At 43.6% G+C, this 17,938-nt stretch overlaps 1 protein-coding gene across 1 annotated transcript in view; it reads right to left on the bottom strand.

The window, feature by feature from the left end:
• Positions 1–17,938, bottom strand: part of COPG2 (COPI coat complex subunit gamma 2) — a 75,645-nt gene that overhangs the window by 37,367 nt on the left and 20,340 nt on the right. The window contains 10 exon segments of the mRNA XM_068276029.1: positions 1,294–1,389; positions 5,819–6,007; positions 6,936–7,003; positions 7,091–7,224; positions 7,920–8,077; positions 9,430–9,516; positions 15,136–15,228; positions 15,461–15,536; positions 16,615–16,694; positions 17,743–17,814. Coding sequence (XP_068132130.1) covers positions 1,294–1,389; positions 5,819–6,007; positions 6,936–7,003; positions 7,091–7,224; positions 7,920–8,077; positions 9,430–9,516; positions 15,136–15,228; positions 15,461–15,536; positions 16,615–16,694; positions 17,743–17,814 — 1,053 coding nt within the window.

Below are 17,938 nucleotides of genomic sequence, written 5' to 3'. Positions count from 1 at the left end.
GACCCTCTTTCGCCGCTAGCGGCGGCGATCGGGCAGCACACGCGGCTGGCAAAGTGCCGGCTGCGTGTGCTGCTTTTTATTTGAACAAAATCGGCCCAGCAGGGCCTGAGCGGCAGCCATCGGCGGTGATGGACGAGCTGAGCTCGTCCATACCGCTAAGATGGTTAAGGGGTAGAAAGACTGTGGTTCTCAAGTGGTTAAAAGGAAAAATCCATATCCTTCTCAGTTTAGGTTTCCTTTATTGTCAAGGAGGTTCAGATTAACATTAGTCAAGGTCTTTCACAGCTCATTAGTATTTACAGTCACTTTCTACTTACTGTAGATTTTTTGCTCTTAAAATGACCCCCAGAGCAAAATCTTAGTTTATACTCTGGTCACTACTCGGGTGGTGTCTGGTGGTACCCACTCCCTCTCTTATACAGCGCAACTGGTGCCCTTTCAGTCTCCCACAGCTTGTTTTGCTGGTATTTAGTGGGCACCCAACCTTGCTCCCTCCCCATGTCCCACACGCAGTGTTTCCCTGGTGTTTAGTAGCTGCCTGCCCTGCCTCCTACCCTCCCCGAGTCCCCTTGCAGAGTCTTGGCGGTGGAAAAGACTCTTACCTGATCCAGACCAGCCATGATACACACAACTTCTCCTGGTCTTCCTGGTGGAATTTGGCTTCTACTGTTTTTTCGCTAAACACTACAGTAGTGCCTACCGATTGTTTTCCTATGTGAAAGACCACCAGGAGTTCCGTGCACCATGGCTGTCCTGGATTGGGTAAGATAATTTTCCACTACTTTCTCTACCAATACACTCAAGCAAGGGGACACGGGGAGGGAGGGGAGGCACTAGCCACCAGGAAAACACACTGCAAGGGGACATGGAGAGGGTAGGAGGAAGGTCAGGCAGCCACTACACCCCAGGGAAACAAACTATGGGAGATAGAGAGGACACCAAGTGACGCTGTATGGGCGAGAAATTTCTGAAGGGGAAAACTAAAGTACCTTGGTTTATATGGTACATTACATTTGTCCAAGGTGGACTGTGGCCACTTTTCTACAAAAGAGAACTGATAATTAAAAACACCTCTATTTTTAAGAACCGTTTCTGAATACTAGCTAAGGTATCTGCCAAGCAAGCAAAAATCCTGTGAATTTTAATTTTGTGCACTTATTTCCTATGACTTCACCCGCAAGATGGCAGCCTACCATGCAAGCAGAAAATAAACAGGCAACTGAAATCAGAAAGTGGTAATGAAGAAGGCATGCTGTTTTCCAGAAACAAAAAAAAAAAAAAGGAAGGACTTACATCATCTCTAAGCATGTTGGAGAGAAAAGTCATCATTACAGTGTGTTTACGTGGATATTTCTGACATAAGGCACTGATAGCTCGTACAACCACCACCTGCAAAACACAGAATTCATATGTAATGTACACCAATACATAAACCAGAATTGCTTCTCATCCTCAGTCATATATAAAAACGTATTACAATTAACCAAGATTTCACCATTTCTGCAGAGTTAGCAAAGGGAACTTACTTTTGCGGCCTGCCATAAATATCTTCAGGGTCAGGGCATACCTGTAAAGCCTATTACTGGACTGATCAAATTCATTCTCACTCATAATTATTTCACTTTTGGACAGGACCTCTATTTACAGCAGATGGGCGTGGCAATGGGTTCGCGATTCGCTCCACAGTATGCAAATCTATTCATGGCCAAAATCTAAGAGGAATACCTCAATGCATGTGGCATAAAACCCTTGGCCTACTTCCACTTCATTGATGATATTTTAATCATCTGGTCCGCAAGTGAGGATGATCTTCTCCAGTTCCACAGGAACTTCAATGCCTTCCATCCTACAATCAAATTGAAACTTACCTACTCTCACAGAGATTAACTTTCTGGACACCACCATATACATCAGGGGTAACAACATACAAACCTCTGTGTATCGCAAACCTACAGACCGTCCCACATACCTAAGATGACAGTTTTCATCACAAGCACATTAAGAACTCTATAATTTACAGCCAAGCTATAAGGTACAACCGGATTTGTTCTGACAGGATGGACAGAGACAAGCACCTGGATCACCTTAAGAACACTTTCATTAAACAAGGTTACAGTCCTCCCATGGCTGAGGCCCAAATCAGGAAAGCCAGCAACATCCCCAGGACTGAACTCCTGAAATATAAGCAAAACCAGAAAGAGGAACGTGTCCCTTTAGTTGTCACCTACAACCCACACCTGGAAATCTTAAGGAGGATTGCTAAGGAACTTCATCCCATTTTACACAAGGATCACAGACTGAGAACGATATTCCCTAAACCTCCACTCTTGTCATATCGGCAACCACACAATCTAAAACAGATGATCGTCAGGAGCTCTTTGAATAGGCCTCAACAAAACGGAACATCACCCTGCCGACAAAAAATATGTGGGACCTGCAGACACATTTACTCCACTGAGAGGGTAACGATACCAGGTTCACAACAGGAGTACAGAGTACAAGGTAAATTTTCTTGTGGGTCCACCAATCTGGTATATCTGATCATGTGTGCTAAATGCCCCAATGTTATGTACGTGGGAGAAACTGGACAAACTCTGCGCAAACGTATGAATGGACACAGGCACACTATTAATGATACCAAATCTGGACTCCCAGTTGCTACACACTTTCGGTCCACGGACACAGCATGGATGATCTTCGTGTCACTGCCCTGAAGGGCGGCTTCAAAACGTCAAATGACTGATTAATAGCAGAAACAAAATTTATAAATTGTTTCAAAGCTGTGCAGAAGGGTTTGAATAAGGACAACAACTTTCTATATTGGTATGAGATTGATGATATATGAACTGTCTCAGCCACCCTAGCTGAACTTGTGAACTAAGAATTTACGATACCTCTGGGTCAATCCTAATACCAGGTCTGTGAGCAATAAAGTAAACAAGGATCCTTATCTTACCCCATTTAGATGGTCTGTTTGTATTAAGGCATCTTCATGATGTATTTATGCTTGAAAAAAAATATCTGTTTTCCCTTTTGATGTTGCATGTATATAAGCTGTCTGTACCACCAGCTTGCAAACTAACAGGATGTAAACCTGACGAAGGCTGCAAGGTCGAAAGCTTGTTCATTCTTATTCATTTGTAGTTAGCCAATAAATGGTATCATCCTGATTTAAAACTTCTTACTTTTAAAAAAGTAAGTGCAAACACACCTACCCACCAAGCAAGGTTTGTAATTGTGTGGGCTTTTTCTTTTTGTGCCCTGGCGGGGGGGGGGGGGATGTCAGCAGCATTTTTCTTACCTAAGGGGGGCTGCATTGTACCCACCACAAGTCTTGGAGGCCTTCATCTTCTCTGTTCCTGTGCCACAGAACCGCAGGTTGAAGTGCTCCCGGTGATGTGTGTAACTGGCCGCTGCAATGCAAGCTGGGAGCGGTCGTCCATTAACGTGACTGCATTTCCCGGGTGGAAGGTGTACCATATATACTCGCATATAAGCCGACCCCCCAACTTTTACCTTAAAAACCAGGGAAAAATGATTGACCCCCATATAAGCCGGGGTAGGAAATGCTGGATTGGTGCAGGCTGCGTGATCCCCCCAGTGTGTCCCAGTATAGCTAGTATAGTGCCCCAGTATAGAGCCCCAGTATAGCCAGTATAGAGCTCAGTATAGCCAGTATAGAGCCCAGTATGTATAGAGCCCAGTATAGCCAGTATAGAGCCCAGTATAGCCAATATAGTGCCCAGTATAGGTAGGTAGTGCCCAGTATAGGTAGGTAGTGCCCAGTATAGGTAGGTAGTGACCCAGTATAGCTAGTATAGTTCCCAGTATAGCTAGTATAGTTCCCAGTATAGCTAGTAAAGTTCCCAGTATAGCTAGTATAGTTCCCAGTATAGCTAGTATAGTTCCCAGTATAGCTAGTATAGTTCCCAGTATAGCTAGTATAGTTCCCAGTATAGCTAGTATAGTTCCCAGTATAGCTAGTATAGTTCCCAGTATAGCTGCCCACTCCCCCCGCGGCCCCGCTGCCATTACCTGTTTAGGCAGCGGCTTCCTAATCCGGGTTCCCCGTTCTCATGCATTGCGTATTAAGTGTATCACAGCAGCGTGCCCGGCGCTGCTGCTGTGACGATACAGGGGACAGGAAAGAGTGCGGCTCCCTGTAGCGGCGATCTGTACCAAGGGAACCGTTCTTTCCTGCCCCCTGCATCGTCACAGCAGCAGCGCCGGACGCGCTGCTGTGATACACTTAATACGCAACGCATGAGAGCGGGGAACCCGGATTAGGAAGCCGCTGCCTAAACAGGTAATAGCAGCGGCGACCGCGGAGAAGGGGGCGCGGACCACCGACCACCGAGAAAAGACTTGCATACATGCCGACTCCCCAACTTGTGACCCCCTTTTTGGGGGTCAAAAATTCAGCTTGTATGCGAGTATATACGGTAATCACATCAATGAACGACATCTCCCGGCCTGCATTGTGGCGACCAGGGGCACGCAACACCACCCTGGCTACTTCAAGCTGCGGTACAGGTTCAAAGAAGATTGAGGCTTCCATATAGACAGTCCCTGTAGGTAAGTCAATGCTTATGCAGTTAAATGTAGTACATGAGAACTATCATACCCCATCCCCCAACATATGTAAACAATGGGCTTGGGAAATTTCCCATTGTGCCCTATATTCAATAGCAATGAAGGGCACTTGCTCCACATGTCATGGAGGTGCCCTTAACCTTTCAGATACTGGTTGTATACAGGCATGTCACAGTTACCAAACGCAGTAGGGACTGAAGGATAGTTCTTACCCTGAATCTGTTCTTAAGGTGGAACAAAGTGCCATCTCCGTCCCCTGTACTCCCTCTATGCCCTCCGTGCCTTCACCATTCACCTCTGTACCCCCACTGTCACCTGTTCCAATATATTGCCTCAGTGTTCTCCTCTGCTTCCACTGTGTCCCTCTGTACCACCTCTGCCCCCTGTGCCTCATTCTGTCCTAGTGATGATTGTAATATGCCAATTTCACAATTACGATTAAATTAAGATTTTTAAAATTTCATTGATTTTACATAATCCATGCAAACTTTCAGAGGGTCCTAGTACTGTATCACACGTTTGCTTTAAAATGTATAAAACGTGTAACCAGAACAGAAATCACTAGATTTGAATTTTTTTAAAAACAGATTTTCTAAAGACAAAGGTTTTTGTTTCCACAAAACAGGCCGAACATTCTTAAGCCGGGGACTACATCTTGAAACCACACACACACACTTTTTTTTTTTTTTTTTTTTACAAATCAGGAGCAAACTTGGGCTTTAGCCCCCCCATTGTCATTCTGGTATCTAAATTGTAGATGTTCTAGGCTGGCTGTGCCTGTGGGCCTACATAAGGTTTTATATGAACTTTATGGTTCTTAGTTAAATATGTCTCTATCCATGGTACTCTTAAACCCTTTGTCTGTTCAAAAGTTGTATTTTAATTTCTGTATGCTACGTTAATGTTGGTTCCACCAGAACAGTTAAATGCTTGTATGATTATTTTGAAATCTGGCTTATTGCCTAATAAAACTATTTAAAACTAAAATCTTTCACTAGTTTGAATGCCGCATTCTCTTTAATTTCTGTAAGTCTGTATTTGTTTGCCAATTTTTGGCTATATTGTGTCTATTGCTGTATTCTGACTCTCGCCTGATAGTCATTCTGTTACTGTACTGACCAGCTGAGCTTTCAGTTTTTTTTCTTTACATTTTTAAAATCAAAAACGTTCTTTCCATATATCAGCTACCAAAAAAACCCCAAATTATTATGAACAATTTGCTCACTTTAAATTCATCAGAAATCTCTGAGACGAAAGTAGAAATCTGTTTCATAAGTCGGTCCACACTGCTCTCACTGCCAGTTTTTAGCAACGTGGTGATGGCCAGCGTAGCGATGCTGCGGTTGGAATCAGTGATGAGGTTTTCCAGGTCTAGGTTGCATGCAGTGACTGCAGATGGGTGCTTCATTGCCACCTAAAGGGAAAAATGCAAACAGCACACATTAATGGAGATGCCTTGCAAACTACAGCACACTACGTGCAAACTGAGGAATTCCTCTAAAAATAAAACAGGATTGGAGTTTTAAAAGTAGCATGAGGTAAGAGGGATTGAGGCTGATATTTATTACCTTTGAAACCATGCATATTGCATCGCTGTCCTGCAGATCCTCTGCCTCTAATATTTTTAGCCATAGACCCCAAGCAAGCATGCAGATCCGATGTGTATGACAAACATCTAATCTGCATGTGATTCAGACACTACCGATGTCAGACAGATCAGCAAGACTACCAGACTTGTTTTGATTAAAAGGAAATAAATATGGCAGCCTTCATATCCCTTTTGTCTTAGGTTTCCTTTGGGGTTCTCATCTTAGGCTAGCACAGTGATCTACAAACTTGGCTCTCCAGCTGTGAAGGCACTACAAGTCCCACAATGCATTGCAGGAGTCTGACAGCCACAGTCATGACTCAAAGGCACATGCATTGTGGGACTTGTAGTTCCTTAACAGCTGGAGAGCCAAGTTTGCAGATCACTGGGCTAGCATTTACTCAAATGTCAAAGTGCAATGATTCTACATTACATACATACAACAAATCAGGGTAAACATGGGTTTGATTGCTTGGTGTGGCCTGGTATATCTCAAAGCCTGCAAATAGCAGATGTTCTATTTAAAGATCTGCAATTCAAATATATGAATTAAAATCCTACATAATAAAAACCCAAGAATTTGCATACATGGTCTGTATCAGGCGTGGCTGTGGCTGTGCAGGCTAATGTGGCTGTGTGCGATTGGGGGCATGCGTGGTGCTGACGGTCAATCTAGCATCCATTTTTAAATGGGCTAATATTCTATAAACTGTGACTCAATATACAAAGGACATTGAAAAAAAACGAACCCTACCTTATTTAGGGTACGAACTGCAGCGTATCTTAAAGCAGGCTTGGGAGAGCTACAGAAGAGCTGCAGAACTGATGAGAAAAGTACAGTGGTCACATAGTTGCATAGTATATGAAACAACAATCAGAGTAAACATGTCTGATGATTACTGTACTTACCAGATACAGCTGGAGCCAGTTCTCTAGCTGTGCAGTTTGGCAAGTGAATGATGGCTGATGCTGCTTCATAGATCACCATTTCATGTTTGTTCCGAAGACAACTTTCAATAAAATCAAACAAGGGACTGTTGTGCCTACATAAAAAGAATTACATTCAAGGTAAGACCACAGAAATGGTGCATCATTTAAAACAGGGCAGGGTAGTGTGTAACCAAACTACGGCTGGGCATACACATGAGAGATCAGTCACCTGGATCCAGGAGTGGTCCTGTGTCCCCCATGTGTAGTCCTGCGTCCCCCATGTCTCCCCCTTGTGCCGTCCTGCATCCCCATGTGTCCCCTAATGTCCGCAAAGTGCCTGCACCCACCGCGTGCCTCTGCTTCCTCCCAGTCTCCTGCTCCCCCGTGCATGTCTCCCTATTCTTGGCCAATGCGGTCGTTTTCATCCACCATGAACGAGTTCACACCACGTGTGTACGTAGCTTTATAATTTATGTAGGTCCCTTCTATAACAGTGGAATATAGTGCCATATTATATGGATTTATGCATAATGTGTGCATGCTGTAAAACTGAAGTACCGTAATAAAACAACTTCAGTTGTACAGCAATACCAGCATTTTGGTGTTTAGCATAATATAGCACTCACAATTTCCTACTGCATATTAGTGAACTAGCATATACAGCAGTTGGACAAAAAAAAAAAAAAAAAAAAAAAAAAAGTCCTAAAAACATCAAGGAAAAGCCTTTGCCTGCAGTATTGTGGGTCAAAACAATCTATATTAAGCAGAGTTTAAAGCACATAAAACAGGAATGCTGTGAATGTCTTACCCATCATCAGACTCTTCTAGTAACCGGCTGGCAATTCGTATCAACATGCAGTATGCGAAAGGAGATTTCATCCCAGACTTGGTAAACTTGCCTATCATCTTGGCAACAGCCAACCGATCATTCTTCCGCAAATAGTAGATGAGTCCCAGAGCATGATACTGGTAAAGACCAAGAGTTATCACAAACTAAAGTATGGTAAATATAATCCATGCTTCACAAAATCATATATTTGGGAAATGGACTGCGGAACCATAATGAAAGAAAGGGAAAAAAAAAAAAAAAAAAAAAAAAAAAAAAAAAAACTATACATATAGGTAGCATTTCCAGAAGAAAGAATTAACCCTTTCCAATATTTTTTTTTTCTTCTTAAAGAGAACCCGAGGTGGGTTTGAAGATTATTATCTGCATACAGAGGCTGGATCTGCCTATACAGCCCAGCCTCTGTTGCTATCCCAAACCCCACTAAGGTCCCCCTGCACTCTGCAATCCCTCATAAATCACAGCCGTGCTGTGAGGCTGTATTTACATCTGTAGTGTCAGTCTCAGCTGCTCTCCCACCTCCAGCATAGCTCTGGTCCCTGCCCCCGTCCCTTCCCTCCAATCAGCAGGGAGGGAAGGGATGCAGGCGGGGACTGGAGTTCTGCAGGAGGCGGGGAGAGCAGCAGACTGACACTATAGAGATAAACACAGCCACCTCTGACAAGCTGTTTGTCAGCAGCATGGCTGTGATTTATGAGGGACTGCAGAGTGCAGGGGGACCTTAGGGGGGTTTGGGATAGCAACAGAGGCTGGGCTGTATAGGCAGATCCAGCCTCTGTATGCAGATAACATTCTTTAAACCCACCTCGGGTTCTCTTTAAAGATCCAAAATCACAAACAAGCACAAATAACTTATTTAAAGGAACCCTCAATTGATATACAAAGGGGTAGAAACAATATGCACACAATATCAATTCTGCTTAGAACTTGCTGGTTGTTCTATTTCCCTCTATAAGAATTAGGGCTGTGATGTCACCTAGCAAGCCCAGTAAAGCCCCTATCCACACACACACAAAAATTACCAGTGTGTAGTGTACACTAATGTATGACTCCCTCAGCAATTGTTGGGTTTACGGTTCTTCCAACTGACATCTGCATTTCATTTATACTCCTGTCATGTTTACAGATGCAGCTGTGCAAAAGGATAGGACACAAATCTTTCTAAAAACAGAGTGATGCACTAAAGTCCCCTTTATGTGCAACTCCTCCTCCAACTTAGAAGCTAAGTAATAGACTGCATTGAATGGAAATGATGCTGTTAGAAGCCCTTTGATATCACTTTCTCAAGTCGTTTCACTTCAGCACTGCACAAACTTTTCACACACTACGTAGTGTTGGGAGCAACAGGTGCTGTGCCTGCAGAGATACATACATATACACATACATATACATATACATACATACATACATACATACACACACAGGTTCATTTGCACATGTACATCAGCTGATATCAACTGCATATGTATACCTGAACCATGATGTTGTCACTAGAAGCAGCTTCCTGTGCCTCATTAATCCATCGTTTCACCACATCGTAGCTGATTTTCATCATATGCTAAAAAGATGAAGCACAAAGATGTTATTTCAAAATAAACTGCGACAGTGCAAGGACTACAAAATGTAAAAGGCCAGGTCTTGTTCTTAGTCCACACTATTTCTCCACCACCACTCTTTCCTGTTCTGCCAAGTTACTCTAGTGCCAAGACAGAAAATGCTCAATAAATAGGGGGATGATGCATTACATAGCTGTGAATTTGCCATGTCCGGCAGCACACAACAAGTTTACCGGTGTTTATTTATTTTAATAAGCTATTGAAATGGTGTAAAGAGGCACTTTAAAAATCAGAGTACAGTGGGTTATCAAGTCAATGAAACTTACGTTGCAGAGGGTTATGTTAATCAGTTTCAGCTGCTATGGTGTTAACAAAATTAACAGGTATACTAGAGGGGGCAATACTCTACTGGGCAGGCATGGACATTAAACATGCTCAGTTCAGATGTACTTGTTCACAGCCAGGAGTGTGGCCAGACTGGGAAGCTCCTGGACCATTCAGAGGCTTCCCACTAATGTGTATCCAGATTTTACACCTTCCCATCATACGTTTGCTTTAATACGTGTGTTAAGTATGTGTAGTTTGTTTGTTTTTTTAACCAAGAAAAAAAGTTTATTGTTCAAAAGGTCAGGAGATACATGAACAAATTGTCAGGTACAGCATATTGAAAAAGCAGCAGATAGCATGTACAGTGATATATCAACATCAAAGGTAATATTTCACAATAGAGATGGTCAATACACTTGGACTTTCAGTCCAAAAATGATATACAGTACAGACCAAACGTTTAGACACACCTCATTCAAAGAGTTTTCTTTATTTTCATGACTATGAACATTGTAGATTCACACTGAAGGCATCCAAACTATGAAGTAACACATGTGGAAGTATAGTACATAACCAAAAAGTGTGGAACAACTGAAAAGATGTCATATTCTAGGTTCTTCTAAGCAGCCACCTTTTGCTTTGATTACTGCTTTGCACATTCTTGGCATTCTCTTGATGAGCTTCAAGAGGTAGTCACCTGAAATGGTTTTCACTCCACAGGTGTGCCCTGTCAGGTTTAATAAGTGGGATTTCTTGCCTTATAAAATGGGGTTGGGTCCATCAGTTGCGTTGTGGAGAAGTCAGATGGATACACAGCTGATAGTCCTACTGAATAGACTGTTAGAATTTGTATTATGGCAAGAAAAAAAGCAGCTAAGTAAAGAAAAACGAGCGGCCATCATTACTTTAAAGAGAACCCGAGGTGTGTTTAAAGAATGTTATCTGCATACAGAGGCTGGATCTGCCTATACAGCCCAGCCTCTGTTGCTATCCCAAACCCCACTAAGGTCCCCCTGCACTCTGCAATCACTCAAATCACAGCCATGCTGTGAGGCTGTGTTTACATCTGTAGTGTCAGTCTCAGCTGCTCCCCCGCCTCCTGCATAGCTCCGGTCCCTGCCCCCGTCCCTTCCCTCCAATCAGCAGGGAGGGAAGGGATGCAGGCGGGGACTGGAGTTCTGCAGGAGGCGGGGATAGCAGCAGACTGACACTATAGAGATAAACACAGCCAGCTCTGACAAGCTGTTTGTCAGCAGCGTGGCTGTGATTTATGAGGGAATGCAGAGTGCAGGGGGACCTCAGGGGGGTTTGGGATAGCAACAGAGGCTGGGCTGTATAGGCAGATCCAGCCTCTGTATGCTGATAATATTCTTCAAACCCACCTCGGGTTCTCTTTAAGAGATGATGGTCAGTCAGTCCGAAAATGTGGGAAAAACTTTAAAAAAAAAGGTGTCCCCAAGTGCAGTCTCAAAAACCATCAAACGCTACAAAGAAACTGTCTCACATGCGGACCGCCCCAGGAAAGGAAGACCAAGAGTCACTCCTGCTGCAGAGGATAAGTTCATCCGAGTCACCAGCCTCAGAAATCGCAGGTTAACAGCAGCTCAGATTAGAGACCAGGTCAATGCCACACAGAGTTCTAGCAGCAGACATCTCTAGAACAACTGTTAAGAGGAGACTGTGTGAATCAGGCCTTCATGGTAGAATATCTGCTAGGACACCACTGCTAAGGACAGGCAACAAGCAGAAGAGACTTGTTTGGGCTAAAGAACACAAGGAAAGGACTTTAGACCAGTGGAAATCTGTGCTTTGGTCTGAGGAGTCCAAATTTGAGATTTTCTGTGATGCAGAAAAGGTGAACGGTGAACTCTACATGCCTGGTTCCCACCGTGAAGCATGGAGGAAGAGGTGTGATGGTGTGGGGGTGCTTTACTGGTGACACTGTTGGGGACTTATTCAAAATTGAAGGCATACTGAACCAGCATGGCTACCACAGCATCTTGCAGCGCCATGCTATTCCATCCGGTTTGCGTTTAGTTGGACCATCATTTATTTTTCAGCAGGACAATGACCCCAAACACACCTCCAGGCTGTGTAGGGGCTATTTGACGAGGAAGGAGAGTGATGGGCTGCTGCGCCATGGTTTGGGGTGAGCTGGACTGCAGAGTGAAGGCAAAAGGGCCAACAAGTGCTAAGCATCTCTGGGAACTCCTTCAAGACTGTTGAAAGACCATTTCAGGTGACTACCTCTTGAAGCCCATCAAGAGAATGCCAAGAGTGTGGCAAAGCAGTAATCAAAAGTAAAAAGGTGGCTACTTTGAAGAACCTAGAATGACATTTTCAGTTTCACACTTTTTGGTTATGTACTATACTTCCACATGTGTTAATTCATGTGTTTGTACCATCACCGACCCTGTATGAGCCAAAAATAATTCCGGGTACAACCCCCATTGTACTTGGCGAAATAAACGTTTCTGATTCATAGTTTGGATGCCTTCAGTGTGAATCTACAATGTTCATAGGGATGAAAATAAAGAAAACTCTTTGAATGAGAAGGTGTGTCCAAACTTTTGGTCTGTACTGTACATCCAAAAAATGAACAGGGTACAATGGGCTTGATTCACTAACTGGCGCTAAGTGTTAGCGGCAGAGTGAAAAGCCACTTAATGCCCGAAATATAGCTTTGCGCGCATTAATAGCAGCGCAAAGCTACATCGCCCACAAGACTACCCACATCGCGCGCAGCGCGGCTGGACAGTAAAAGCGCGCGGTGCGACATTATCGTCGCATCCGCTGCCCTGTAAAAGACGGCGCATCGGGTGCCCCTGAAAGCTTCGGGGGTCACCCGATACGCTGTTTTCGTTGCACCCTACAGGGCAGCGGGTGCGCAGCGCGCACTATTACTGTCCAGCCGCGCTGCGCGCGATGTGGATGGTCCTGTAGGTGCAAACCGCCTAACGCTGTGGTTTGTGCCCATAAACTATTAAGGCCTCCTAACCTGCTTAGCGCCGGTTAGTGAATCGAGGCCAATGTATTGGCTATTAAGGAGGTAAGACATGAAACAATGAATTGAGGCTAGTAAGGCATATGGCATTTTGCAGATTTGATAAGTGGAGTAAGGGGGGGGGGGGGGGGAAGCAGCCACAAAACACTTGGTTTATGGTCTATCCTTCTAGATATCCCATATGATAAATTGTTGTTTGCGCCCCCCATGAGCATAGACTAGTTTCTTTTAGGGCAGGCCAGTGCCCAGTCACTTTTTCCAACATGACAGCAGTGGGGGATTTGGCAATAGCCTTTTAGGAGCAATTTCCTGCCTGGCTGCAAATTGCTTCTATTTAAAGGGATACTGTAGGGGGGGGTCGGGGGGAAAATGAGCTGAACTTACCCGGGGCTTCTAATGGTCCCCCGCAGACATCCTGTGTTGGCGCAGCCACTCCCCAATGCTCCGGCCCCGCCTCCGGTTCACTTCTGGAATTTCTGACTTTAAAGTCAGAAAACCACTGCGCCTGCGTTGCCGTGTCCTCGCTCCCGCTGATGTCACCAGGAGTGTACTGCGCAGACAAAGACCATACTGGGCCTGCGCTGTGCGCTCTTGATGACATCAGTGGGATCGAGGACACGGCAACACAGGCGCAGTGGTTTTCTGACTTTAAAGTCAGAAATTCCAGAAGTGAACCGGAGGCGGGGCCGGAGCATCGGTGAGCGGCTGCGCCAACACAGGATGTCTGCGGGGGACCATTAGAAGCCCCGGGTAAGTTCAGCTCATTTTTCCCCGACCCCCCTACAGTATCCCTTTAAACACAGATTAGCCTTGAAAGAGGAAAAATAAAACTTTTAAATGAAGAATCAAAGATAAAAACATAGTAGCGCTGCTGACGAATACTAGTTTGGTACCAAAACAGTGGAAGATGATACTAATGAATGGTAATATCCTCAGCTTACATTGCAAGGAATAAAATTCACTCTTCTCACAGCACTGATACATACAAAATACCCCCCTACATTAACAACCTAACATGTTTCGGCCCCTCTATAAATGGGGACCTTCATCAGGGGAACAAAAAGTGCTAAACGTACAAGGTGCTAAGTGCTAAAGTGCATTAAAAACAGTACATTGTAATTTATCACAAGTAACAGTATGATAGCATGTTGGCTTAAGCAGCTGCCAACCAAAGCTCTGGGCAGCTCACTCTTAAAAAGCAGAGTAAGTAAGAGGTGGGAGGTGTGGGTAATCTATCCACAACCACTCCCTAATCAGCAGAGACAACCCCTCCAAATTACCCAGAGTGCAAAAAGGAGAGGAGATTGCATGTACAATTTAAAACAAAATCTATGCATCCTACCTAAGGGCCTGTTTCCAATACACGCAGATTGGAAGCAGATTGGATGCAGAAAAACTGACTCCAATAAATGCCTATGGGAAAATCTGCATTAGAAAAATTGCGTTTAGTGGAAACAGGCCCATAGGAATTCATTGGAGTCAGTTTTTCTGCATCCAATCTGCGTGTAGTGGAAACAGGCCCTTAGAGCGGATATGACACTGGAAAAAAACACTAGGGAAAAAAAGGGCACGCGTTGCTATAGCAATGCGTATACATTACCGCATCAAGTTAAAGCGTTAGGCTAGGTTTCCAATAGTGCGACGCAAATTAATTGTGGAAAACATTCAAAGGAATTTGCAAGTGAACTCACATGTACATCTATGCGAACTTATAGCTTTAAGGTGGATCCGAGATAAACTTTTACTCAGTGCATAATTGTGTTCCTTAGGGCAGTGGCGGTGGTGGGGGGCACAAAGCTCCTGCTCCTCCAGCAAGGAAACATGGCAGATGTTATAGCAGCGGTTTACTTTATTCTAAAATGTATGCTTCTCATGTAGTTAAATAGTGCTGACCGCTTCAAAAGCACTTTACAGAGTATATAGTCCAGTGGCTGTTTGTCCTTCAGGGGAGCGCCCAATCTAAATCTCTACTATAGTTATGGTCTAATATCTCTATCACCAGACTATTCTGTGAGGCACAAACTAACCGTAAGTTTGTATTTGGGATGTTATAAAAGCAGTGCTTAGTGGAAACCCACACAAACCTATTAAGAACATACAGACTAAATCTAGGTCCGGAACCCCAGAACTCTAGTGTTGCAAGGCCAGAATGCTAATTGCTATGCTAATGTGCTGAGAAAACTGATTGTAAAACTGCCTGAAAAAAAAAAAAAAAAAAAAAAAAAAGCATATATTTAAAGATAGACAAATTAGAAAGGTCATACATCTGGCTATATAGTTAGTTACATACCAGAGAAGAGACCAGTGCAGAACTAGAAACACTTGGAACTTTATCCACGATTGCTTGTTTTATGTACCTCTCAATGGCTTGCAGCATTGTGGCCTGTCACAGAAAGCAAAAAGGGGGATTCATTTGTTTTAATTAGTATCATGTAAAAAGAAAACCTCATAAAACAAAATGTGTGATACTGCTCAGACACAATTCTCAATTATTACACATTGTTATGACTGCACTGAAAGCAATTTCCATTCATGATGTAACTTCTCCCAGGCAGCATTTTCTGCCATGACTAAAGATAGCAGGGTGATCGCCTCTGGCCTGGTGGATCACTTACGTCAGTTATCCTGCAAAGCGCACGGATGGCTGGCCCTCTATAAACGTCTTCTTTCCCAGTCATGTCCTTGGTCAGACTGCCAAAATTAAATTATCCAAAAGGTTAATTCAATAACTACCACTAGACATCCCTGCTGGAAAGCAACAGCGTTTTTGTTTGTAATGAGACATCTGATACAAATAATAAATGCTTCCATTAATCATAGCAGAAAGAGAAATTTCAAATGAAGCCGAAATGTCAAAGATCAAAATACTTAGCCATCTATAATAAGCCAGCAGCAACCAGTGAAAGTATTATAATATTTAAACCTCTTTTCTCAATTGTGAGACTTTACATGCTAATATAAACTTACGTACGCACAGAATATTTATAGTCTATCTTCCCTACGTTATTCAAGGCAATTCCCAACTCCGGGTCTACTGCAAAGATGTGGAAATTTACATACGCAAAAGCCACCGAGATACTGAGCATGCTCACAAACAAGCCTGCAACTCCTTCCACTCACCCTACAACCCACATCCCTTTAAGCTCCACAAGTCTCAATCCCCCCCCCCCCCCCCCCCCCCACTACAAGAGAGTTGTAGTAAGAGAAGTTGGGAATCTTTTAGTTTTATTCCCTTTAAAATCACTTGTCACCTGCCTACAGTATATTCACGTCATTTCTGCCACCAGTTGTAGCAGAGACACATGAATTTAAGTCTGCAGTATCTGATGAGCTTAGTGTTGCCAACCTCGGAAAACATTTTCTACTGACAAAGCTCAGAAAACTCCTGACAGGACATTTTTTTTTTACAGATGACCTATGTGCAATACACCCGCAACCACATGAGGTGCAAATGAGGAAGAAGACTTCAGGTAAAGTATCAGCACAGGCACCGGGAGTGTACACCAATATTTGTGTGTGGGGGGGGGGGGGGGGTGCAGGACGCTATTGTGGGCTGGAACACAAAGAAAGCTTTGCGTAGCCCGGGGAGCGCAGGCGCAGTTGCCGTTGACTTACAAGTCGACGGTAACAAAACGAGCTGGCTGTGGAAGAACGGAGGACCGGCGCCGGACAGGACGGGAAGCCCCAGGGTAGTGAAACTGTTTTTGAAGGCCTTAACAGTTCCGCTTTAATAGCCAATACGTGTATTTAAGGCAGTTTCCATATGTACCTGCTTGTAACAATGATGACATCCTCTGAGATATTAGCCATCTCCTTGATAGTTAGGTAACACATTCTTCGCAACGTTTGCTGAAAAAGCAAAAAGTATTTCATTAATACAAATGTAACTGCTGCCGATGTAAAACTGCACAGTTATAGGTGTAATAAGTACACATGGGAACACAGTCTGCTATAAGGGCTGGTTTCCACTGAGCTGGTGTGCATCTTGCGGGACACACGCCGGCACTTGCAGATAGGCAAGTACACATTCAGATCCCTGTAGCTATGGCATGCCAAGGGTTCGGATGCGTTAAACTAAAAACTGCTGCATGCCATCCAAAATCACACCAGCATGCGATTTGGATGGCATGCTATTGCTGGAATAGGCTGCGTTTCCCTGTGCGACTCAGATGCTGGGAAACACTGCATATTTCGCTCAAGTGGAAAAGGGGCCTATACATATACAGACAGTCAGGGCAAAACAGACTAAAGTCCTTTCATATTAAAATAACCTGGAGATGAATTCAAGGAGCTAGCATGGTTGAGGTGACCAACTTGGAAACCTCATAAGGAACAGATCTCCAAACACAGCACCCTCTACAACTTGATGCGTTTTAATTGGCCGAATAGTGTGGATGTAGTTATTGCTACGGTCATTGGAGAACGGTTGAAAAAGTGTGAGAAGTGTGGTTGGGCTTCTGAACTAGTACTTTCACAAACTAACTTCTTTACTGTCCTCCTGAAGAGAAAGGACTGTATAGTATACAACATTGCCATCAGTTTAGTGTCATGCAAGTCTTCAGGTCTGCTTTCATTCTTAGCAATGATAAAATCATGCTACCATACACACCAGAAACAAGCATGCAACTAATCTTGTCAGATTTGACAAAAAATGTCTGGAACCCCGGATCTGCTGCATGTTTGATCAGGGGGTATGACTAGACAAAATTGTTTTTACACATATTCCAGCTACAAATACATTTATCTATTCAGAGATATATATGGGAGTAAGAATAATGAGAACAGGCTTCATCAAGGTTTACAGGGTTCACAGCTAGCTTTTTCTTGTATTTGGGCATTAAAGGGTATGCATGTTTGTATAGCTAAATCATACAAATACACAGTATGAATCACTTACATCATTTGACTGGAATAACCTGGTCATAGCAAAAAATGCTTCAGTGGCTTCCACTGTTCCAAAGTGTTCACCCTGTGAAAAGTCAGTGTACCGTAATTAAACAAGCAAATACTTACATACAACTATAGATACAGAAGTTATTGATTCTTTCAGAGATATTGGTCTTACTCCATTCAAGGTTTGCAGATTTTAAACC

Source organism: Hyperolius riggenbachi, chromosome 3 (assembly GCF_040937935.1).
Source record: "Hyperolius riggenbachi isolate aHypRig1 chromosome 3, aHypRig1.pri, whole genome shotgun sequence".
NCBI classification, from domain to species: Eukaryota; Metazoa; Chordata; class Amphibia; order Anura; family Hyperoliidae; genus Hyperolius; species Hyperolius riggenbachi.
Note: the sequence above shows the minus strand (reverse complement) of the source record. Positions and strands in the feature narration are given on the sequence as shown.